This window comes from Onychostruthus taczanowskii, unplaced genomic scaffold (genome assembly GCF_017590055.1).
Source record: "Onychostruthus taczanowskii isolate IOZ18803 unplaced genomic scaffold, ASM1759005v1 scaffold5, whole genome shotgun sequence".
Classification (NCBI taxonomy): domain Eukaryota; kingdom Metazoa; phylum Chordata; class Aves; order Passeriformes; family Passeridae; genus Onychostruthus; species Onychostruthus taczanowskii.
In genome coordinates this window covers 5070521-5097275 of record NW_024502568.1, presented here as the reverse complement: position 1 = coordinate 5097275, position 26755 = coordinate 5070521, and the positions used below count along the sequence as shown (strand labels likewise).

Genomic DNA, 26755 nt, shown 5'->3' with positions numbered 1-26755 from the left:
GTTGATAGGACTGATCATTTTTTGACTTACTGAAGTAAAGAAAAGTTTTCATTCACTTCTGATTTGACAATTGACAAAACCTGTAGAGAACACCTCATTCCCACTGCATTTCTGGGTTTGGTGATCCCCAAGGCTGAACAACACAAGGGATTATGGGAGAGCCTTGGACACCAACGCTCAAGACAGAGAGAAATTCAGAGTGATAGTGTTACACTTCATCCATACACTCAGCAGGTTATTTAACTTGACTTAAAGATATTGATATTCTAGTTCACACTCTTCCTACTTCATAGCCTCACGACACAATGTGTCACTCACTGAATGACCAAAACCATTCAACCAGATACAACACCCTCAGTCAAAAACTACTGTATGGATGAGAAATATTTTGTTTCTGAGTAGTATCTGTTGCAGTTGTACTTGTGTACTTGTTGTACTTGTGCTTAATTTTTCTACATTTTGGTAGTCAATTAAATTATGGATAAATTTGTATTCCACATATTTCCTTATATTTCATAATTTACTTCATAATGCAACACAAAAATCACAACTTTTTGGAAAGAGAGATTCTTTCCATCTGCTAGTTAAAGACATCTAATATAAATGACTGAGACCAAGGCTGCAGTTATTAGGAATGAGGTATTAATCTGGTTTACCTTCTCTTCTCTTAATTAGAAGCCAAAAGTAATACAAAAATACTGTGTATGTTTCAAGGAATTTTTGGTACCACATCATTGTCTCCATATAACAGGTGCAATCAAAATGTAAATTACAGGATGTGTACACAGGTAAGGAGTGCTTTCTGAAGGCTGCACTTTATAGTCAAAGCAGACTTGAAACGATTCAGTAGAGAGCAGCTAGTCCCTTAATCCTCTGTGTGCTTCTCCCAAACAGCAGTAGCACATATTCACTTGTACCAATTTTGCATGCTGTGCTGGCCAGCATTCTTCTTTGTATAAAAGTAGGAGTGATCCCTCTCACTGTTTACTCAAAGCAGGTGATGAATGTTTAACAAAATAGTAGCAAGGGCCCAAAGCTGGGTTTGTAAGTGCAACCACTCACAATTTAAGAGTTCCGAAGACAGCACCTGAATAACATAAAAAACTGTGGTAGGGTGGAATGCTGAGCAAGAGGAAGAACACTATTGGCTGTCCACAAATTTTAGCAGTTGTAGAACCAGTGATTATGGCTTGCAACTTGGATAGGCATGGCTAAATTCATCTGTATTTGTTATGGGCAGTGGAGGATTTTGAAGAGCAAGTTTAAAGAAGATAAAATGGCAAGCAGTGAAATGGAAAAAAAAAAAGGTACTTGTCAGAAAAATAGATGTTTGAGTAGTTAGTAGAGGTGCAAGTGGTGGAAGGGTGACCTTTCATCTGACAGCTCTGTAGGATGGATTGATATTAATGATGAGAGGCCTTTAAATGAAAACAGAAGAAAAAGGAGGGATAAGGTCTAGCTTTAAAATTCTCTTTCCTCATCAAGGCAGAATGATAACCAAGGTGCAAGACTACAGGTCTTTCTTTCATCTGAGGTGAGATTGCAGAGTGAGGTTAAAAAGTGATCAAGCTCAGTGAATTGTTTTGGTGTTGGAGCCTGAGGTGAAAATGCTGTATTGTAGGAGCTGTTGTGCGCCATGTTCATGAGACTTTAGAATTGAGGAAAATAACCTTCAGTCACTCTCAAATCTATGAAATAGCAGACTTTCATCAGAAAGAACAAATGTACATACCTTCCAAATTTGCATTTTTTAAAAAACTGTGTTTAGGCATTTGGATTTGTGATTACAAGGGCTGTTTTTTGTAATAGCTTGCTTAGAATGTGCAGTATTCTCATTATTGGAAGGTTTCTGGGAGAGAGCTTCTAGAGATAAAGTTGATTTTAAAAATATGGTAAAAAGTATTCATCTTTAAATAGATAAAAAGAACTACTTAGCTAAATATTTAATGTTAAGTAATTATCTAGAGAGTAGAGATGACTTGTGGAATAGGCAGAAGGAGTGGGAAATGAAAAGTCATGGGGACAGTTGAACTTAAGAGGAAAGTTTAACTACTATTAGTCTTATTATTATCCAAATCCCAGGCATATGAAGTAGTTTAGGCTCTCTAGACAGTAAGTTTTGTTCTGGAGCAAAGTGGGCATTTCCTCTACTGACAGTGAAATGGTCTTGTAAATGTTAATTGAACCTATATTAATAGCTGTATTTTTTTCTCTCATTGGAAGACTCACTTTTTTATTCTGTACACTTGTATAGTAGAGCATCCTGCCTGGAGAAGGAGGCTGGGTTGGAGCATCTCAAAAGATTCCTTCCAACCTCAACCATTCTGTGACCTGTTTCATGAAACTAATTTTCTGTAGATTTTCTGTTAATGCTGTGTTTGTCTGGGCTCACACCAGTGGAAAAAAGTGATCTCTAGAACATAGAACATGATCAGACTGCAGTGGGTAGTTAGTGGTCATCTCTTATGTTAGCATTTTCACATGCAGATATAAGAGGCTAGAATGGTATACAATTAGTTCATGTTACAATATTCGTAAGAGAGGAATTAATTGTGACTTCGTTTTCCTATTATTTTTCCTGCAGCTGGGCCTCTGGAACTTCCTCTGTTCGAGCTGATCCCATCACAAAGACAGGTGGTTTTCCATGGAGACCGTTTGCCTTTCCAGTGTACTGCAACCTACGTGGACAACAGCACCCAAGTGCAGTGGTACCACGCGGGGCGCCTGATCGAAACCGATGAGGAGCGCGGCATCTTCGTGGAGGACAGCATCATCCATGACTGCTGCCTGATTACACGGTAACACACACCTCTTGTCTCAGTCAGGCTTGCAGGCAAGGGGGACAGATCTGACACTTGCAGCAAGGCTCATTAAAACGTGCATCAGGAGTTATTTAATTTGAAGCAACTCAATTGCATGCTTGATTCTGAGCACAGAGGTAGAGATTTTTCATGGCTATGATTGGCCGTGGTTCCAAATTGTACTTTCTCTACTAAGTATCCAGATTTGATGGGTTTGAACCAGATAAAAACAGTTTCTTATACAGTAAACCATGAGAAGAAATGTGAAAAAACAAGACAAGAAGCAAAGCTTCAGTAGCATATGAGTGACTTATAACCAAACTGCTTCTTCATGACACCATCTAGAAGTCTGAGTGATGGACCTATGAAGAGCTATTAATTGAAAAGGCTTGGATTAGTTTTTGTAGGTTCCAATACACTAGATCCTATATTCTTTAGTTAAGTAATCTCATTTTTGTTTCTTGTTAAATATTTCTCAGTTTTCTGTGACTTTTACCATCTCTATGCCTGTGTGCTTGAGAGATACAGAGATCTACAGATGCATTTGCTGATGTGAAAAGTGCAAGAGGAATGAAGTAGTGTAGGCTTATATAAAAGAAGCAAAACCTAATATTTGGCAGTGACTGTAACGCTCCAGTTTTGCTTCAGTTTTCTTGTTAAACATTATTTAATAAATTATAAATTTCAGTGTTTATTTTTGGGTTTCATCACAGAGTATTGGCTTGTCACTAAAAGCTGCTAAGTTGTTGCACACATCCTTTTGTCCTCTGCCAGTTTCCATCACTGATCAAAAAGAGAGTCTGATTCTGTGTGCATGTTCTGCCTTTTTCTTTGTAGAAGATAGAGTGAAAATAACTATGCTAATTAGCTCTGAATAATCATTAACATCTTTTCACTCAAACAGTTTCTATTAATATAATTGACCTGAAATGCTTCTTGAACTATCAAATAGAAGTTATGAAGGGAGTCAAATTAAATCCTGTCCACTGGGGACTTTTGGCTTTATTAATTTCATCTACCCACTGATTATTTGACCCCTTTTGGAGTCCTGTAGATCTAGAGGCATAGATCTGACCTATTCTCAGAGCTACTGGCTTTCTTCTAATATCAATGAAAAGGACTATTAGACCAATTAGTACAGTAATGCCACGTGCATGAGCTATTATATAACTGCCAAGTCACTTAAATTAAAGCATGTTCTTCCTATTTCCATTATATCAAAATTAAAATACATGCTGTTAATCACCTCATTATGTTTTTCAACTGAATTATATTTTGCACTGTATAAGCAATTTTAAAGCATAGTAATAAACTAAAATAAATTGAATAAAATTGTTTCCAAAATAGCTATCATTTTTCAAAAGCTGTAAGTAGCTTTACTGATTTTTTTACCTTACATCACTTCTTTTTTGCCAGACTGTAAAATAAAAACCATTGTCTCCCATAGCATATTTTAATAAGGATGGTTGATCTCCTGCCTACCTCGTTTACTGTGCCATTTAATAGGTGACCTTGATGCTGATGGTGCAGTATGCACTGGAATGTGCAGTATGCACTGATATTCAGAAAAAATGTTCTTTAAGTACATCATCACATTTGCTGTTACAGACTGGAAAAATACTCCTACTTGCCCAAGTTATGTGATACAGACTATTAAAATAAGACGCAATATTTTTCAATACAACTCCATGTCCTTAAACAGCTGTTTAAAAACATGCAACATTTTAATTTTTCATTTATTTGCGCTATATGTGGCAGTTTGTAAGATAGAAGGGCATCAACACTGCATTTACCATAGAGCATAATCCTTATCCAGCCAAGGCTGTTCCTCTGCCTTGATCTAGGTGCTGATCAGAATTAATTTCTTAAAGATATACTTTTGAACCTAGTTTTAAAAACTGTACTATTTTAAAGTCAATTTTTTAAAGTGTAAAGACATGTATTGTTGAAAAGATTGGCCATGTTGTGACTGTTACAATTATCTTCAGCATTTCTTAATTTTAATCCCATTTTTATGGGATTAAATTTATATAATTATTATTATTAAATTTATATATTTATTATTGAATTTATATAATTATTATTTATATAATTATTATCATCAAAATTTGAAATAATATGTAATAGCATGCTTGTTCCATGTTACAATAGCGTGTATTAATATGCTTGTGACCTGCTATTACACACTGATTTGTGATAGTTCTTAAGGCTAAATCATGGTTGTGCAAGGCACTGAAACATCAGAAAGACTGTGCCTCCCTGAGGCTATCAAATTATAAGTATATGATTTAGACTAAAAATAAAGGTAACTTGAAATCAGTTCTTGCAGTATCATATTTTGCCTTTGCATACCTAGTCTTTACACCAAACGTCCACTGTCTGTGGCTTTCTGTAATTGCACTAAAGGACATATTTTGGCCTTGCTACTTAGCAATTTAAAGATTTCTATAGCTGGTTTTGAACAAAGAGGTGTAGTCATGTTCCAAAAGCTGCTTAGTCAAACATTTTTAGGTGGTTATTTTATTGGGTAATTCCAGATATTTCTGGACACGGATTTACAACACAAATATCATGCTAAACCTTCTGTTTTATTAACTGGCACAGTAGAAGGATAAAATATCCATATGTGTATTTTTTGTCTCCTATGATAAACTAAATAAATATTTTTGACTAAAACAGAATAAACTAAAATAAATATTTTTGTTACAATAATTAAACTAAAGTTTTGAACTGTATTCCGGTCTGTGACATTTTTCTTGGCAAGGAGTATTCCCTTACAGGAGATCTGGAAAAGGTGTTTTCAATTCTGCTGCTAGCTTGTATTTATCATTTCTTGCCAATGATAATAATATTTGATTTTGCTGGTGTTTAATTTTCTGTCATTATGCCAGTGTATAAATGTCATAGTCATATGTGAAAATATACATATAGTGTGGGACTAATTTCCTATCATTTGTGAATGGATCTAGCTGAATTTTTTAATGATGCTTCCATGAAGATGGCCTAATTTCTTTAGCCTGGAATAGTATATCAGTTTAATAATAAGCAGCAATTTTAATTCAACACATTCTGGTTCTCTGATGTCCCTGAAGCCACATAGAAGGAAGGTCATGTAGGATTCTCTGCAGCACAGCATCCTTCCCAGCTTCTCCACTCTTCCCTTTCAGTGTTTGGAGAAGCTGGCAGGACAGTTATTAGAATATTAAACTAGGAAAGGAAAGTACTTTAGTTCTGTGAGCCAAGAAAGTCTGCAGTGGCAGAGATACTTTAATTTTCAAGAAGTTTGTTATTTACCACAAAGAATATAATGACAATTTTGAATTCTTTTTATTTCTATTCTGCGAATACACTGTGTAGAGTGTTTAACAGTGCTTATGCCCCGAGAGCTGTAATAGCTGCTCTGGGACCATTACAGTTCACAAGTGCTCCTTCTGAAAACATTAAACTGTGAAGGAAGTTAAGAACCCATAAAAAGGAGAGCTACAGCTGGAGAAACCAACATGCTCTCAACTAAACCTAGGCAAACAGGTGCTGGGATCAAAAGTTGTTTTCAGATGTAATTTTTGTTGTGTAGATGGGTTTGCCACTGGAAATACACTCTCTTAGGACTGAATTTTGATCCCCTGAAAATTGTGTTCTGTTATAGTCTGTCCTAAGTATCTTAGTCTTCTAAAAATGGTTGTCAAAACCACTTTATTTTGTGGGGATTTTTAGTTACAAAAAATATTAAGCTTAAGAATTTGTTGTTTAAAGTCCTCTAAGTGGTTCTTTACATTGTGACAGTAGCCACTGCCAAGTAAATAATGAAATAATTAGTAATGTTTGAGATTAGAGGTAAATGATTATGTGAAAATCTCAAAAATGTGTGGAAGAAAGGAAGAATTTCAAATCAGGGTCCACTTGTAATAGGGAAGGTACAAAAAAAATTTCAAACACATTAAATGTTGTGGGTTGAAACTTTTGATCATAATTTACCTTATCCAGACCTGAGGTTGAGACCAATTAATACTTTTTCACTGTTTGAAATTATCACTGCAGATGCTAGTAAGGAATTAGGAGTTTGATTGAGGCAGTTTCACTAGAAAAATAAAGATTGTTTAAGATAAGATTAGAGAAAGGAAATTGATTCCAGGAGCAGACAGGTGGTGTCATTGCAAGTTTGAGATCCAGGCAGACACTTCCTATAAAAAAGAACAAATTGTTTCCAGAACCTGTCTGTGAAAGGCAGAAGTTCAAGGCATGTAATGACCCAGATGATCCCTAAACTTTGTTAACAGTTTGGGCAGGAATGCATCTGGAAAAGACATGAGGCAAGCAGCAGTGGTTTGAACTGGTCCTAGGTTAAAAAAGCAGCCTGAAAATCCCTGATAAGGACGTTGGTAGGTTGGTTACTTGACTGAAAGTTCAGATATGTACCAAATCATGGCAGAATATTGGAGATTGCACAAGATTATCAAGATTAGAACAAATCCAAGCAACTTGATTCAGAAATGCAGATATTTTATAATCACTTTGTGTTCTGCTGTCATGAGTATTTTGGAGATGAGCAGCTATGGGTTGTACTGAGAAATCTAGGGAGATAAGCAGAAATTGTTCAGTACTGATATTTTTTTCTTTACCTAATTGACCCAGTTTGACCTTCAGCTGTCAAGGAGTTAGGAAACAAATGAAGCAAAATAACAGTTTAAATTGTAAATCAATATTTCTGTATTATTTTGAGGTCACTTTAAACCCTGTAGGCAGTGGTATACAACTAATTTCGGGCACTGGAGACAGAAAAGGACTACTGACAGATGTGACTTCACCAGCAGTGTTCTCATATATCTGATAGGAAGATAATATTTTAAATTATTGCAGAATATTATGAAATGCCCAGGGTAAAGGTTTCATTATGTGAGATTAAGTGTACCTTCATGTGGGTTAATTTGGAAGATTAATTAAACTTAGGTGTTTTATATAAAAATATTTCAATTTCCTGAATAAAATCAATGACAGTTTTATTACTAATCGGTGTGGGGAATATTTAAAATATAACCTGTGGAGAGGCTGATACAATGAAAAGCAAAAGCAGCAACCACGATACCCTCTGTCATTAAAGTAATAGACCATTACCTAAAGGTTGTGCTGTGTCATAAAACCTTGAGGCTTAATTTTGGTAAGTGCTTATTGAAACATGATTGAAAAATAGGTATTTTCACAAAAAATATATATGGCTGCTAGAATTAAAATACCCTAGAAAAATAGTAAGTCAGGACTATAAAAACATTTTGATGGAGTCCTTGAAGAATGTTACAAAAATATACTTTGGTGTTGAGACCAGATTGAGAAGATACCTTGCACTAAATTTTGACCTCTCACTTCTATCTCTGCTTATATCCAGCAGCTATATATGGGTCCATCCAGCCACAACTCTGAAATGTTCAGTAGTAAGAACAAAAATTGATGCTTTATCCCCCACAAGGGAGAATCAGAGGGTTTTGCTTTGACTTTTTAAGGCCAGAATGATTTTAATGTGGCCCTTCAAACAGCTGCAGCTACACAGCTGAGGACATGCTGCACTGTAGCAGCAGCTGGGAGTCAACATCTCAGGGATGGCTTTTTCTAAAGTCCTTTTCCTGTCAACATCAGCGTTAGATATAATTATACATTTTCTCTGAGTCCAGGCAGTAGTTTGTAAATCTGTGAACCAAATGTGAGCATATCAGAGCACTTATGACATACATCCAGAATCCAATGCCAGGGAAACCACCCTAAATACTGGTGAAGCAAACCATTTATTCAAAGCAGCACTTGTTAAAAATATTAAAACAACAACAACAACAACTGAATTACTTTTTAATTTTCATGTATTTCAATCTGTTCAACATTGAGAATGTATTGTAGGGCATATTCCCATTAATATGCTGGAATTCCATGAAAATAGGTCCTCTCCCCTCTTTTTTCTCCCTGAAGGATAAAACACCCCCTATATTTAATTGATCATGGTATTGTGATTGAGTGGCTCCTGGCCAGTACAAAATAAATTTTACACTGTAAGAGATACGCCAACTACTGAGAAAGAATAGAGATAGTTCCTGAAGTTTTTATGTAGGAAACTCCTGTCTTGCCATCTTTTTAGATCTTTCCAAATTTCTTGCAAGTGGGCAAGTAAAACAGGTCAGTATTCAAACCCTAATATATCAACCATCCCATAAAGTATTCATTAGATAATTAATTTCTGCATTGGTATAATGTAAAAGTAATATGCATTTGACAAATTAATTGAAATTGTAAAATTAATTTAGTAGGCGTTTTAGTTTGTTTCCTTTTGTGTCTTGTTTTGGGGTTTTGTGATCACTGTTTTGCGGGGTTTTTTTGCTGGTCCTAGTGGCATGTAATCAAATAATCAAGAATTCTCATAACCAGATAACACTTCTGAGTCATCTGGGAAATATTATACTTTAAAAGCTTTTTACACAGTTTTGGCTATTGGTCTGATTGGTGTTATTTTTGTCTAAGAATCTCTGATAGTGTACAGACCACAGGAGTTATGCTAATGAAATAAAGTGTCCTCTGAATATAACATTGCAGCACACAGGCTACTCGAGGGGAGATGAGAGGCATACAGCAGGGGTAGCACCATTTCCCCAGGAGGCTGCAGTTGGCTCCATCCTGTAGTCCATCAGCTTGCTGGTAGAACAAAATTAATAACAGTAAACACATCTGAGCATCCCTAAACCTTTCACCAACTGACAGAGCAGCTCAGTGACAGACAACTGATTCATGAAGTACTTCAAAAAAGCCCTGGCCAGGTGGGGTCCCTTCAGATAGCTTTGTGGCACTGTGCTACCATGGACCTGCCAGCTGTCTGAAGGTTTATCCAGCAGGAGAAACTTTTGGGTCTGTAGGGTTGTTGATCCTTTTCTTTTTCTCTCCCCACTTACATTCTCAGCTAGCTAGACTGGCATGTATTCACTCCAGAACTGAGGGAGTTTGAAAATAAATATGAAAATCTTAATGTGTGCCCTTCAGTGCAGAGCAGTAGCTGATTGTCTCTACCTGGCAAGCTCAATGAGTGAGAATGAGCTCGTACAACAAACCATCTTGTGATATGATGTAGACATGTTTAGTTTTCTGAAGTAGTTCCTGAAGATGGTGTGGTAGAGTCACTCTGATATCAATAATGTTAGTTTTCTCTATTTTATGAAAGAAATTAATGGCATATATGTAGGTCACAGGTACTTTGATATCCACCTATAGAAAGCACAGCTCACTGTTAACTGTTGGGCAGCAAACGGATATTAGCCTGTGACAGTGTTTTTGAACATTTGCATTTCAACTGAAGTAGTTTGAACAATACAAAGGAAATAAAGTGAGATGTTTTTACTAACTGAAATACAGCTCTTTTCTCTTATTTTGAAAGTAGGTTTTTATTTGGTTTGTTGTGATTTTTTTCCCTCTTTTTTTTCTGTCAATATATTGTTATTAAATCTAGGTCCTTTCCAACTCTTCTCATGGTTCTAGAATGTGAACAAATTAGCTGATAGATAAATTATAGAAAAAAGTATGTTATAGCACGTTACATTTCTTGAGTACCCACAGATGGTATTAAATGGTAAGTTAAGCTTTGTCTTTATAGGCAATTAAAAAAAAGAAGTGTATTGCATTACCTCTGTATGAGAAATTGATTACACCTGAAAGTACTTGCTAGACATCTCACATAAAATGAATACCAACTTTCATCTTCCTTTTTTTCTTGCTGTTGCCTGGACACAAGTTTACTTCAAAGGCCATCAGCCTTCTAAAGCTGTTTCTTTCAAGGGTAAATAACTAATTTTGTCAGAGAGATCAGACTAGCAATTTGAGTTCAGACAAGTGCCTTGATTTACAGATTCTCTCTTCATTTTCCATGTTTTAACCTTATGTCCCCTGTGAAAGGCTGTATTCCGAGCAGCAATGTACCCTGGAGACCAACGCTCATTTTTTAAATTGCATGTTAGTATTAATAATTTAAGGTGGTATGGCTTGGAGGCATGTTATGCAGACCTTCTGCCTGAACTGTGGGAACACATTAGCTATTTATCTGTCTGAAGAAGAATATGAGAAAACCTAAATGTCTCCTGAGTTACAGTAAATAATTTTTATTTTCCTGCAGAAAGACCTGTTGGTTTTCTTCCTAAATCTTACAGAAATTCAAGTCAGACTTTCAAGTATTTCTTGTGGAAAGCCAATCAAAATAGGATGTTGAAGTCCCTTCTTTATTTGTTACTTTGTTTCCTGGCATGCAAATGACTGCTGGGGCGTACAGTAAATGTCGCTCTAGTACTTCTTCAGGACATGGCTGAGTAACTTTGCATAATGAGACCTACTTCTGATTGTCTAATTAGTTATGCATAGCTGTAGCAATGCAAAACTATGCCTCAAATAGAACTCTATTGTCATAGGTTACTTGATTACATGACTGTGGCTTCCTCGTGTATTATGGTTCCTCTCTTTATAATGACAAATGCCACGGGCTTCTTGAATATCAGAACAACTTTTCCATGCAATTGCTTCAGCTGTACATTTTAATTAATTTTTTAATATGTCAATCATCACATTTGTAAAAAGGAATTCTACCATGCATGAAATTTCCCGGTACAAGAAAGAATCATGTATATTCTCTTTCCTCTTTTCAATGTTTTTAATGAGAAGGTCACTGTAATTTCAAAGGGAAAGTTGAGAAAAGCCTGCTAGTCATCCTTTTCTCATCAGGCAGCAGTCTTCCTATTCAGTTAGCCTTGATACCATCTCGTGAATATCTGACTTCATTTTATCTTCATAGAATATCACAGAATTGTTAAGGTTTGAAAAATCCTCTAAGATCAAGTCCAAGTGTTTAGCACCAAACCATATCCCCAAGTGCTGCATCCACATGGTATTTTGAACACTTCCTGGGATGTGATTCCACAATTCTCCCTCTGCTGCAATTTGAGGCCATTTCTTCTCATCCTGAAAGTCAAAATTTCCTTGAAAAGCGGCAACTGTTACACTGCTGAGGAGTGGGATGTGATCACTAATGCAGATGGTGTAGGAATGCTTGTTGACTCATACTTCATCATTAGGAAAGATGCATAGCAGGGGCAAGATTGTTGGCATTTGTGGCCTGATGTTTATTAGCTCCTGTGAGATAGGATAGTCAAGAAAAGAATAGAGCCAAAGGAGCCATCCTCTCTTAATTATTTTGTGGTTTTGTCAAGCTCTTAAATCAGAGTCCTGCCATGTTCCCAGGTTATGGGGGAGTTCTCGCCTTTATCCAAGACTTGCTGCCATTGCCAAGAGAGATCAAGAATGCCTTTTGACTATGAGTGAGAGTCTCTGGGTGTGCTTATGCAACCACGCCAAGACTTAAACTATGTAGCTGCCCTACTAGAAAACTTTGTGAAATAGAGCTTTAAAATTCTATACCCAGGAAAGTCTCACCCCTTCCTTCTCATCTGAGGACTGTGAAGTTGAAGTCTCCAAGGGCTATAAGCAGAGAGAATGCTAAAGGAGCAAGTTGACTGCTTTTTTTTGAGTTTTAAAAGATTTTTTTCTTTTTTGATTCGGTCCCCCAAATTCTCCAGAGATATAAGATCAATTTATCATTTGTCATATCCAGATGGTAAGTAAATGAACAGTTTCACCACTGGGCTTGCTATCAAAATATTCCAAGAGGAATATAAATGAATGCATCATTTACAGTGGCCAGATGGCAATTCAGAAGATAATTTCTTGATCTAGTCACTATATTGCATAAACCTATTCTGGCTTGGTTTTTATCACCATCTGAAGAAAGGGCAATAGAAGATTAAAAGTGTGAATGTGAGGAGTTACTTGTCATTTGACATAATTTGAACCAGTGTTCAAGTATTGTGTTTCTATCAGAAACAAGGCTGGTGTATCAGTAAATATTTGTCTCTGAGTCTAGGAAACTTCATCTACTGAGGGGAGATCTATTGAGCAGCAGATACTTTTGCACATTTCAGCAGTTTAAATAAATGGAAAATACACCTTTTATATTTATTTATCTGAATATTTATTACTTGTAAAATTTAAAATAAGCTGAAATATGGTATTTACCTACCATCACCACCATCATGGTTTCCAATTTTATCCCTTTTTTATTGTTAACAATGATTGTAGATATTTTCTAGAAAATATATTGTAAGATCAGCACAACTATCATACATTCTATTCATTTGAGAAGTCTCCACATCTTGATGCTACGAGTGAATGTACCTTCTACCTTTTCTTTCAGTGAAAAAGATTTATACATAATTGTTTTTATAAGCTCTAGGAATATGATCTTTCTTAACTGTCTATAACAATGATGTGAGATTGTTCTGATGTATGAAATATAATATTTAATTAAAACATTGTTAAACTGGCTAATTTCACTGAAGTACTTCTACCTGAATGCAAAAAGCTGTGTTAAGAATTAGCTGAGAGGCTGCTGTTACTGGGCTATTCACCTGAGACTTCTTGAGAACAATTGCTTCTTTTGACATTAAAATACTGAGCTACTCTCTGAGAACAGCTAGTAATGCTTTTTCTATATTTTTTTGCTATAAAACTATGTTAGAATTCATTGTAAAAATGAAATAGGGGGTTACAAGGCACTTGGAGTTCAAAGCTGTCATAAATAGGAATAATGTAATGTTTTTAAGGTTACTATTTAATAATAAATTTAACTGAATACGTGGAGAAATATCCAAAATTCTGAAACAACTATCTTAAATCAAAACCTATTTACTGTGGTTTACCCATTTTCTTAACGCCAGATAACAGTCCCAAAGTAGGTTCTTGAGAAAATCATCTTTCAAAATTTCAGGCTCTGCCAAAAAAAGTGCTAAAGGTAGCAAGTAAATTTTTTTAGATTTTATTTTAAATACAGATTTGAAATAAATTTATTAACTGTTAATTCAGTCCTTCAGTTGTTATAATGTACATTCTCTCTCACTCTAATGCGTTTCTTCCCACATAATTTCTAATTGTCTAAACCACAAGGCATATTTAAAGACAAGCCATTTCTATAAAACAAAGTAAATATTTCAGATAAATGCTACTTCTTTTCCTCTCCTAACCACTTTCAAAAGCTGTAATTTGTTTAAAACTGTAGCAAAATTTATTTCTAGTCCCATGGCAGATTTAAGATATAATGTGTTACCTTCTTAAAATGTAGTAGTTAGCATTATTTTTGGTCTATGACATCTGTAGAGTTGGAGTAATGGAATAATGTTCTACCCCTGATAGCAGAGTGCCAGATTCTGGTGCTGAAATGCCACAGGAGCTATAATCACAGCTAGAGGCAAACCCGTTCTCTGTGGGTTGGTTGTGTGGTCCACTTGAAATGCCTTTCTGACTTCCAAGTGCTTGTTTGGGCAACAAACCAAATATTCTGTAATACCTGGGGAAAGCAGAGTGGGCATGGATAAGTAGTTTATATTATTTTGTGATGATTTGTGATTTGTGTAATAGCCTGTTACAACCTGAGTCATCAATACAAATTGTACTGTCTGTCCCTCTTATATCATAGACCAAACCCATTTTGATATTTTTGTTTAAAAATAAGTTAATGTCAGAAAGCCAGTGACTTGATATCTGTACAATTAAGTGTATACAATGATGAATCTTTTATTCTTTTAGTGAACTTATCCTATCCAGTATTGACATTGATGCCACCGGAGACTGGGAATGTCTAGTCAAGACCTCCTATGGAAATAGCACTAAACAAGTAGAAATTGTGGTACTTGAAACAGCTGCTCCCTACTGCCCTGCAGAAAGAATTATTAACAACAAGGGAGATTTCAGGTATGACTTTTTGGGTTTGGAGTGTGTTTCATATGTTAATGGAGGTGCAGATCATATTCATGCTTACATGACACTTCATTGTCAGTTACAGATCACTTTTTATTTTAGTTGTCATTTTTATGTAATATGGTAGGAAGGAGGAGCACTGTATGATTTCGATGGAAAATGGGACTTAGTGTTTCAAGAGAAGCAATGGTTTCTGAAAGTCAGGAAATCTTCTGATTCCTCAGTATGCATTATTTTTAAGAAATTTTTTCTTAAAAAATAAGAAAATTTTTAAGACATTAGATAAATTAGAGAAGGTTTAAAATTTTTTTGGGCTTTGTAGAAGACGATAACACTGCATTAAAGCATTAGAAGATTAAATCTTCAGTGCTTTACTTTTTAAAATCTGTTCTGGTTGTGATGGCTTTGTTCAGCTGAGATTAGAGGTAAAAAATTACTTGAGACTGTTAATAAAATATTTCACTGAAGAGGATCAAAATAGAAAGTAAAACTATTAGTAAAACAAATATATTGTATGAGGCGAGCTTAAGCACACAAAGTTCTATCAATATATCACATGCTTAAAAAATGCACCTGTCCTGTTATCTGAATCTAAGGAGTCTGCAAAATTTTGTAGACTAGATGTAGATTTTGCTCCATCATTTCTTTGTTCCATCACTACATATGCTGGTGGGGCTTTTTAAAATTGTAATTATTTTAATCAGAAGAAAAGATTCCTCTGAAATTTGATATTGTTTTCAGTCAGCTCTAAAATACACCAATGATATGCACAAAGCTCTTAAACAAAACCTGCTTGACAATAAGACTGATGTATGATGGCAATCCCATTGAGAAATCAAGACAGTAATTTGTTACCAAATGAATTGTAATGATAATTCAGCTTGGTTAGTTAATGAAAGGAAAGTAGGTGAAGAAAGAAGCCTTTCTTAAATAGCAGAACTTTCTGTGAATATTTCTGACCTGAAAGCCTCTATTTACTTTTAGTTACCTTAACTTAAAAACCCAAAGGCTTTTTGCACTATTTCTTGTGTTTGAATAAAAGTAAAGGATTGAATTAGAGTGAAGTGGAAATAAAAACCTACTCAAATAGTCTCTTTTCTCTTTACTACAAAGCTATTTTATTATGTGTTAACCTCAGTACCAGCGAGTTTGCCTGTTTCACTGAGGCAGAATTGCTGAGGCAATGCATATATATGGATTAAATTTCATTAGAGACCTTTGACAATCTTAGCTATAGATTTTTTTGTCATCACAATAACTGGAATTGTGTTTTTTCATAGTGGATTTCTGAAATAGGTTTTCATTAGATCTTTAAAAAATATATACTTTCTATCAGAAAACTCATACTGAATCTTTTAGATGGCAACACTATGAAGTTCATGTTCTTGCCTTAAAATGACATCCTTTTCTCCATAAATAAATATATATAAATCTTCATGCTGCACAAACTAACACCAGGGGCATTTTTGTCATTTTATATAAATCAAAAGAACAAGAGTGGACATTTCTCAACCTATTGATCATCTTCCTAGAAATCCATATAAATTTATTTTTAAAAGGTACATCAAAAGGATGCTGAGTCCATAGGTTCTTTTGGCATTTGAGAGAATGAATTTAAAATCGTAGAGAATTTATGAGGCTCCAACTCAACATTAGTGCTTGAAATTGTTCAAAGGTTTATCCTCAGAGATGGAGCTATCACACCAGCAAGTTTTCTTACAAAGGTCTTTGAAGTTTTGGTAACATAACAAGTATGGAAGTAGAAAGAACTGAACCACAAAGGCAAAACTAGAAAGAACTGTTCTTTTATTGGGCAAAAGAAAGGAAAAAAAGCGTCAGGGGAGTGTGGCTATTTCAGTGGTCCAGCCTAGGTGGTATTTATAATTGTGTAACTGCAGTAAGAATTAGGCACTGAGAGTCAGAACGAACTGGCCTTTTCTGCTAAGAGGTTTTCTCTGTCATGACCATATTTTACCTTTTTTTGGGTGTTGTTTTCTAGAATGCTGTAAGCTTATTCTGAAAAGCAAATGATAATGTTGTTACATGCTCTCATTCCTAGTCATGAAGGCCAGATTGTGCACACTGTGACAATGCTAGGCTCAGAATTATCTCTTTAGTTTTACTTTTGAAGTAAGTTGCCAATAAAAGTGGGCCAATTGCATTAATGCAAATGTTTTAATAAAAGTAGTATTTCATCCCAGAGGCAAAAGTCCTTTATACTACTATATGCTCCATATACTACTTTACATATTTTGATTTTTTTGGGAAATCTTTTATTATTCATTTTTTTATCAACTGTTTTTACACCAGACATTGAATTTTTTCAGTGACAGCTATGAAAAAAAAAAAGTATTTTTCTTCTTTGCTTGTCTTTGAAATGAAGAAAACTTTTATATCCTAAAACCTTTCAGTATATTATGTAACAATGTACAATTGAGCGTGCATTGTATAACTAGAGGAGCTAATACTTTTGTTTAAGGAAAGGTTGATGGCCAAGCTGTAATTCCATTGAAAGGCAAAATATTTTTGTGATTTATCTGGTTCATTCATTACATCAGTGCAATTAAAGAACCATATCCTTCCCACACCTGCTGCCTCACTGAGGATATGCTTATGTCTTTCTTTGATATCTACCAATTACCTGATCCTGCTATGTCCACACTAGGCTGTAAATGACAATAGATTTGGTGCCTACAGAAGGAGATCCAGTTGTGCTGTTCTAGAGAATGCAGCAGAAAAACACTTTCTATACACAGAAGGTGTGTTTTATAACAGTCTAATCAGCTAAATAGAAGAATTCTGGCTGCTCTTGATTTAGTTTGTTTTCAAAGACTGTTTTGGAATCATACTACATATGTCATGTATACCTGAATAGCTAATTTTTGAGGGCTAGTTTCTTCCTCCTTCATGACACATGATCTCTGCTGAAATCTTGTACACTGTTGTTTACAAGATTTTTGTTTTTTCAAGGCTTTTTAGTGGTAGGTCAAAATGCAAAGCAGAGATTGTCAGGTACATTTTGAGCCCTTAGTTTTAAGAGCATTTAGTAATAGAGTTTAGGGGGTTTTGGTGTTTTTGTTTGTTTGTTTGTTTTGGGGTTTTTTTGTTGTTTTTGGTTTTTTGGGTTTTTTTTTGTTTGTTTGTTTTGGTTTTTTTTTTTTCTTCATGGATTTACTGCTCTGCTTTTTGCATTCTGCAGACATTAATGTGGTAAAAACCCCAACCGTATCTTTTCCGTTAACACTGAACACCTTCCTGGAATTAATGCAGAATGAATGTGTGACCAGCCAGACTTGAACCTATGTAATTCCAACATTTGCCAAGGAAACAAAGTAATTCATTACAAAACATTATGAAGTAAATCTAAAATAGCCTTTTTCTCTAATATATCACTTTGTGTTGTTGTATAGGGTTGTTTATTGTTCTACATATCTATATTGTAAGTTGCCTTTTGCATTTTAATTTTCACTACCATGCTGTTTCTAGGTGGCCCAAAACTTTGGCTGGGATAACTGCTTACCAGCCCTGTCTCCAGTATTCTTTTAACTCTGTCACATTTCACAATGGTGCAGAAGAGGCAAAGGCGTGGCGTAAATGTAACCGAACTGGACGCTGGGATGAAGAAAACTACTCTGAATGTCCTTACTCACAAGAAATAACCCAAGTGCTTCATGCTTTTAGTCAGGTAATATTTTGGAATCCAAGGGTCCCCTTCTCTAGTACTCACCTTGTTGAATAGCTTGCAAGAAATGTCAGTTCAGCCACAAGTTTGGGATAGATGGACTTTTAACAAAATGCTTTACTTGAAAGACAGCCATTTGTTTCTTTGGTAATTGGAAGCTGTAGTAGGAACAAGTGCACAACATTACTTTTATCTTAATACTTTTTTCCATTAGGTGCTCAGAGTCTAGATGATTATTGGTAATGTTGGCAGGGTGATCAGTGCTTGACTTTCCTTTCCCTCATATGGTTTTCCAGAGAGATGTTAATTTCTTGTGGAGTCCCATATCAGAGTTTCATCAGCTGAAGTGCCTTTCCTCTTTAGAATGCCTTTTTGATGTCTTCAAAAAAAGCAGTATTTAAATTGTTTCTTATGGATAAGTAAAAGAATGAGATGAAAAAGGAGATGGATAGAAATTAATGAGAAAAAAATAATGTAACAGGAAACACTGTGGAGGATGGCCCAGATGTGTAACTGCCATACTGATTTTACAACTTTCAGTTTCCTTGACCATTTCTTCCCTGGTAGTATCAGTAGTGCTAAGTAAGACCACAAAAAGTTTGTTTTCAAATGGGTTCATAAATAAGAGTAATTAATATATTAAGAGAGCCACTGCAATTACAGGGTAATAAAATAATTAGGGAGATGTTTAGCATCCAGTCTATTCTCCTGTAAGCAAGGAGGTGAGGCTGGGTTTCTCAGGGCCTTAGACACTCAGGACTTGATAACCTCTGAGGATGGAGGCTGCACAATTTCTTGGGGTTAACCATTCAAATGCCTGACTACTCTTACAACAGGAAAGATTTTCTTCACAGCCAGTCTGAACTTCTCTTGTTCTCCCACCATGTGCCACTGAGTATAGGAACCCTTGCTGACACTGTTGTTTTCATGAAGGTCTAGAGATAGAGGCAAGGCAAGGTAAGTAGCTTGGTATATTTTATGAGGCCAGATAGTTACAGTCTAGAAAAAGTAAACAAAAGTCTTCAAAATTTGTTGTTCTGTTGCGGTGATGTCTTCAGATACAGCAATGAAATCTAAGACCTAAGGCTGAAAATACATTCATATGCCTGAATGTTCCCCTGAAATGCATATCCATGGCATACTGATGCACATAAATCCATGTGAAATTATGGCAGGCATTATACCAATGGATGTGATCTTCAGTTTTTAAAGAGAATGAAGCTAGCAGATTTATTAAGCCTAACAATTCTAATGTATTTTCAGATGCACATCAATTTGACAACGGTGCTGGAGTTTTCCCGCCAGCTGACAGCCTACACAAGAGGTGCTTCCCTCTTTGCGGATAAAATGGATGTAATATATTTGGCTTATATAATGGAAAAGTTAATTGTCTTCGTGGATGAAGTTGAAGATGTAAGATATCTTCTCTATGCTGAAAAAAATATCACTTAGAAGTGAAGTCTTCTCATATGGCCCTGCTCTTAATGTATGCAGGCACACAGTGAAGAGTAGATCCTAAAACTGATTGCTGATTGCAAATGTTCTGCATAAACTGTGATGTGTCCCTTTGTGCCAAAAGGGAAACTAAGTCTTCTTCACTGATGACAAGGGCATTGCTGCTTAGGAATAAAACCTGTTTTTAATGAGCCACTTAATTAAATTTCTTTTAACGTTTATTTGCTGTCATGTCTAATCTGATAGAATGGACTGGCTGGCCACTGGAGCTAAAAATGCTTCTTTTGTTTTCACCATTTTATTAGAAGGTTTTTACTGAATTTTGCAAGGAGGCGTCCCTTCTTGTAAAGAAAAGATAATATGTCTTTATGTGCAACTTCATACAGAAACTTTCAGCATTATGTATGCCATTTTTGCAGGAAAATCTAATCAGAATTATGCAAACCCTATGGGAAAAATAGGTTTTGTACAGAGAACATAAATGTTCATCGTATTTTTTTTACTGTTAATTTTCAGAGTAAAGATTGCATAAAGATTTTATAAACTGTAATTTTTGACCACATGATGCTTTCTTTTGGTTTGGCATGTTCATTCCATTCTGGCTCTGGGAATTGTAACAGTTAACATTTTAGTGCAAATTTGAGAAAGTCTCCAACTTCAATTTGACCATAATACACTAGATCTAAAGTATATTATTAAGTACTCTCCAAGAATCGTGTTTCAAAGCTGCAACTTTATTTCAGCTCAGAATCCTGATAAGATCTTACTGCTTTCTGGCAAAACAAAAATTTGGCATTCAAAAGAAACAGCTGGATTTGCCATAAAGCCTCTTTGATTTCTAGCAGCTGATGTATTTCCCAATAAAGCTGAGCACCATCTCTAATCTTTTAATTTACTTCTTCTACCTTTCAAATAGGTTTTCATTTCTGCTCTTTTTTGTATCAAAACATCTCTATCTCCGTCACTTACATCTACATCTCTGATTTAGTAATCCTTTATTTCTTAATTTCTAATATTTCTCCTAATTTTTCTCTCTTTTCTTTTACCTCTCTCTCAAGTTTGCTAGACAAAGTCCTCATCCATTGAGCTCTCAACTAGCACCCATTTCTTAGCTCTCACTAACAAGGTACAAAAGCACCTATGAAATTTAAGTGTCAATAGCTTCACTGCACTTGTAATTATAAATAGGACTGAACTTTATTTCTTGCAAGGCAGTTAGTTGGGAATTGACTAGCAGCTGAAACTAGAATTATGTAAATCCATTAGAAATCAATTTAAATGCAATTTTTCAGAATATTTTCAGAAACATTCTTGCTAAACTAGTACAGTTTCTGTGCCTCTTTTCTGGGATGTGCATCCCATTCCACATGGGATTGTTCATTTTTATACAAGGTAAAGGTGCTTTGCCCCATCTGGTGTTTTGCTTCTCAAACAAGAGAGGTTCAACAGCTGCACAAGGGACATATTTGCAACACGCTACAATTTTTGTCAGGAGCTTGCATGATAGCCCAAATTTTTGTATTTTCAGTGACATGACTTTACTCTTCATTAATGAATTTAATTATAGTATAAGTTACTTCCTTTTCTTATTTCTCTCCTTTTGTATATTTATAGACTATTGTTCTGCCCTCAGTAAGTTACTGCCTAGCTGATTGGTGTTTGCTTTTATAGTTTCTCATAAATCAATCCAGACTCTTAATGTGATTCATTATTATTCATTTTATCAATAACTCTGTCACATTGTCAAACGCCATCTAGAATTATCTAGTAATTATGTTCTCAAAAATAGATTAAATATTTCAGGAACAGTCACATAAAATTTCACATGTAGTCTCATCATTTGTTTCCTTTGCAGTGCATGGGAAATTTATCTTGTTTTTATTGAAAATGCAGAACTAACTTCATAACCTCAGCCATCTTTTAAATCTTTTTCACCATTGCTGATTTTCTATTTTCCTTTCCACTGAATCATCTGTGTATTTGTCTTATTTTTCTGTTTCTATTTGTGTGACTTTTTGCCTTCTTGAACTTTTCTTTAGCAATATTTCTCAGTTGTTTTTTTCTTCTGTATACTGTTTTATTCAGGTTTACCTGTGACAAATGGGTAGATCTTTTCCATACTTTTGCCTTCAAAAATATTGGTAACGTGGTCATGTTAATTTTGAAATTTTACTCAAATTAAGTTTTTGAATTTTAAAAAGCAAACATTTTTATTCCAGCTTGAAATAATTACAGAAAATATTCACAGTCATATTTATTTTTTCTAAATATAACTACTCATAAAATTTCAAAGACACAGTTACCAAAATCTGTAAAATGTCACCTGGCAAAACAAAGATCTGCAGTTTTGAATTAGGCACAAGTGTGAATTAAAACTACCAAAGCTATGGCTCATGAGATGATCTAAGTTTATATCAGCACCTGAGCTGTAGCTCAAATATACTCCCCTATGTCTGTAACAAAGATGTCTTTTGAATATATTTTTCCTCTCTTTTTTTTCTTTTCCTTCCCCACAAGCCTCCCCCTCAAGGTCCTTTGATTGAACATGAAGAAGTTCTTTAGAAGGCCATGACCAATTTTAATTAGTTTAAGAAAGAGGGTGATAATTCTGGAATTCTGTTTATTGAGATGAGATGACTCAATTTGTCTGGTTTATCTAGAAGATAAGCTTTAAAGTTGAGAATTAAAAAGCTTTTCCTTGATGTGAGTTGCACTTTTCCTTTCTTGTGTTTTCTTTTTCAGTCCATTTAAATTTTTTATAAAATCTAAACTGTCTTTCAATGATGGTTACCACGAGAAATAAGGTGCCTGCCTTCATTTGTAGTCTTATCTGTTCTTTTCTTACTTCTTGAGTTTTACAGACAATACCTTTTTGGTTTTTGGGTTTTTTTCCTCTTCCAGATTGGAGATGCTCTTATTGAGATTGCCAGCAATATAATGTTGGTGGATGACCACGTGTTGTGGATGGCTCAAAAAGAAGACAAAGCCTGCACCAGGATTGTACGATGTGTGGAACAGATTGCAAGTCAAATACTGACCAGCAAGATTCAAGTTATATCAAAGGTATTTCAAAAAATTAAAATAGTTTTATATGACTTTTTCTCTTGAATTCTATTTGCAAGACCAAAATATTTTTTAAATATCACCCTTGAGTTAGTTTGCTTGCTTGCTTGCTTTTAAACAACCTTTATTCTTTTCTCAGTTGTCCACTGCATTTACACAAAAACACTATTTAAATGTGAGTTCAGGTACAGAGTCAACCACAGGAAAAATGTATAAAAATAAAAGGAACAACAACAACAAAAAATTATACAAGTGAATTATAGAGGAAGCCAAATAGCATAATAGCCTTAGTTTGTGCTTTTAGAAAAGCAGTCTTTCAAACAGAGACAAAAATATATTGGACTGTTTCTTAAAGGAAGTTTTTTATTTCATTCTCATTTACATAAAAGAATCAAATTTGCTAAAAGTGTTTCTATTAAATGTGTAGTGACAATAATGTAACTTCTAGAAATATTTTGCAATGTAACAGCTAGGAGGGCTCTGTTGTTTTATACTTGCCTTTCTTTTAAATGTCAAGTGACAAAGGTTGAGTTTTTTCCCTGTCACTGCTTCAGGAAGATGTTGACATTACTAAAAAGAGTAATTCTATGTACCCAGACTTCTATATGTGTCACTGACTGTTTTGCCCTGCTTTATCTTTTAGCTTCTCATGGTTTTCTGTAGGAGAAGTAGTTTACTGTTGAGTGCAATTTGTAAATAAACAAAAGCTGTGGAGTATTTCTGGTGTCATCTTATGCAATACCAAACATGTCTGTTCCTTTGGGAGGCCAGCCAGGAAACTGTCTCACAGAAATTGCATCTGCTTTCTTTATTTTAGAAAACAGCAAATAAAACACCCACAGCTTAGGTAGCCAATAGTTTCTAGTACAATTCCAAAGGAAAAAAAAAAGAGAAACTCTATAAAATATGTTAGCCATAAAACATTGAATCATAGAATCATTTAGGTGGTCAAAGACCTTTAAGATGACTGAGTCCAGCCATTAATTCAGTGCTGCCAGGTCCACAGATCAGGAAACAATCTGTGCCTGGAAGCAGAAACCATGTAGTCCTATCAGTGTGGCACCAGTCTAAGGTAGTCCCCCTGTTATAACAGGAGATGTTTGTCCCATGCACAGGCCTGTGATGAAATGAAAATGCTACTTTAAGGGTAGAGGTGCATCTCTGCGCTCTGCTGCAGTCTCCATCTCCATACACTTCACGTTGCTGAAGGGTAGGTCACAGATGTACCTGTAACATGGTGCTGCCTTGAACCATTTAGTCATGCTCAATGCTCTCATGGAACAAGTTGTGTGAAAAGACTCAGCCACCAAATGGCTAAGAAGGTTCCTGTTTCATTTCTTAGGTACAAAGCACATCCTTATTCATTTTTTAAGTAGTTCTTAAGCCTGGTACTGCTAGTTTACTTTATTACTCTATTGCTTTGATTCCAGATTCCATTGAATTGAATAATGATGGAATTGCGAAACTGATATAATAATTAGTGCAACTGTAGAAACAGATCTATATGTAGGTATATACATACATCTCAGAAGTACAGATGGAAGCAAACCCACTATGGTGTTGTAGAATCCTGTATCATATTTTTAAATAAGTTTTATTTTCTTTCTCACCCCAAGACAATATATAAATATACACATATATCTGTGTGTATGTGTGCATACATGCACAATCCTTTATTGAGTGTATGCAGTAAGCACGCATTGCACACACAATTGCAAGCATGGTTAATGGGTTTGTGACAACTATTTTCAATATTTTCAAAGGTATCTCGTAATATTGCTCTGGAAGCCTTCATGATCAAGCCATCCAGTTTCACAGGAATGACTTGCACTGCCTACCAGAAAACATCTGCAAACTCAGACAAGTCAGTGACTCCTGATTTGGGAAGATGGGAAGCAAATCACAATCCTGATCTATATTTGAATTTTAAGTGCAACACTGGCAATCTGGATGGTTCTTTGGTGAATTCTTCTACCAGGGTAAGTCAGTATGATTATGAATACACGTTATCTATTTTATTTATTTAGTGTTTTCAGCAGCATCTTTAGGCAGAATACTGATTTGTAAAATGAATATTTTATGTGTTGTTAGCACTGTAAACTTGTTAATAATTTCAGCGTGTAAGTGGGCTTAAAGTGGTGTATTGGGTGTAGCATATTTTGTTGTGCTAATGAATATTCCATTAATAGAATCAGGCAGAATGCAGGATGTGAATAGAGATGAGTGAATGTCTTGTTCTTTCTATCTCTGAGTCCAGTTGTGCAGACTTTTCTATGTGTAAACAATTTCTTCAAATTAATTTGGAAATACTTGTTTTAGTCAGGCACTCTCACAGGATTTTACATTGCATAGATGCTTTTTTTTTTAGGGAAATTACATTAAGTTTCATAAATAATACTGCACTGGACTTCATGCTGAAGGAGAGTGTTTTGCTGGAGTTTTGAGTAGTAGCTTAAGAAAATAGTAAATAATAGAATTTTAATAGAATTAATCTTTTAATAGAATACGCTCTTGTTATCAAATAATGAAGTGTAACAATTAAATTTTGATCTAGCAGGAAATGGAATTTTATATTTGGCTGAGCATGTTATTGAATTTAAGTATTAGTGTTGAATTTTAGTTATCCTTCAACTGAATCTCAGTTTAATAGGCTTATTTCTTGAATTATTTACTATGACAAAATTATGCTTCTCTGAACAATTTTACTGGTTTATTGAACTTGAAAATATTTTGATTGAAGTTTGGTGCATTTTAATCTGTATGGACTGTGCAATCAGTTATATGGTACTTTCTGCTCCCATGATCTTCTGCTAAAAGGAGTCATCTTAATAATGGAAGAATAGGTTAAATTTGTTTCCTTTAATGGAGTTAATTTTTTTCCTCTGAACACTTTTAACATGTCTGTCTATAGGAAAAAGAAAGGTGTTCCTGAAAAGCAATGAGTTTGCCATCCATAAGGTGAAAACCAAATGTCAGAGATCTAAAAGAAACAAGATTTCTTCAAGAAGAGATCCTGGAACACTATGAATTGCATAGGAGAGTATTATTGATATAGAAATATAGATGGGATTACAGGAAATGGAAAGTTTTCTTTATTAGCTCCACCGATATATTTTGTACTTCTTTAGAAACTGAATACCAACATTTTTAGTAAATTAGTCTCTTTACAGTTGAATGGTCAAGCACTAGTGTACCTCTCCTTATACAAAAATCTTACCATAATTGCAAATTTCTCATCTCTTCTATCAGCATGCATTTGTCAAATATTTAGAGTAAGTTAGACCAGTTATTTGGAGTCCCTTCCTAAAATATTGCCAGAATGTCAACATAATGATCTCAGTAAAATCTTTCCTTGTATACTGTGAACCTACTTGACTTTATACAATACAGAGAAGAGAAATTCTACTCGTGGTACAAAGAAGCCAGGAGAAAGTGAGCTCATTCCCATGCAAAGCCATTTTATGTATGTAATACATATTCTGATGGAAGTGTCTTTATTAGGTGGATCTCCAGATATCACCTGTATGTGAATTTGGAAAGATTGTAAGAGCACGATACAGGAGATTATAGACTCAGCTACATGTTTGATACATGGTTTTAGGTTTTAACATGAAGATGTACTCAGGCTTTAAATGTGCTGGGGGAATAAGCAGAATGGATATATTCCTTTAACTTTGTCCTGAAAAGCAAGAAGTTTTAATTCGCTGCTCTCTGAAAGTTTTAGGCTAACCACTCCCTTAATTCATTCTGAAATTGGTTACATTTCTTCACTGTTGAAGGATATGTAGAGTATGATATGTAGATATGTAGAATTGTAACCGATAAGAGAAAATGGGATTCTTTATCATCATCCACTAGCAAAATTATTTCTATATTTGCTCATTGGAGGTAAACCTACTTGATTGTGCTGTGCAAAGTTTAGGAAAATAGAGAATTT

The 26755-nt window shown here is 35.0% G+C and overlaps 1 protein-coding gene across 1 annotated transcript in view; it reads left to right on the top strand.

Moving 5' to 3' along the window:
* Positions 1 to 26755, top strand: part of ADGRA1 (adhesion G protein-coupled receptor A1) — a 255536-nt gene that overhangs the window by 119887 nt on the left and 108894 nt on the right. The window contains exons 7-12 of the mRNA XM_041415728.1: positions 2585 to 2798; positions 14448 to 14612; positions 18105 to 18303; positions 19564 to 19713; positions 22657 to 22818; positions 24582 to 24797. Coding sequence (XP_041271662.1) covers positions 2585 to 2798; positions 14448 to 14612; positions 18105 to 18303; positions 19564 to 19713; positions 22657 to 22818; positions 24582 to 24797 — 1106 coding nt within the window. The remainder of the gene's footprint in view (positions 1 to 2584; positions 2799 to 14447; positions 14613 to 18104; positions 18304 to 19563; positions 19714 to 22656; positions 22819 to 24581; positions 24798 to 26755) is intronic.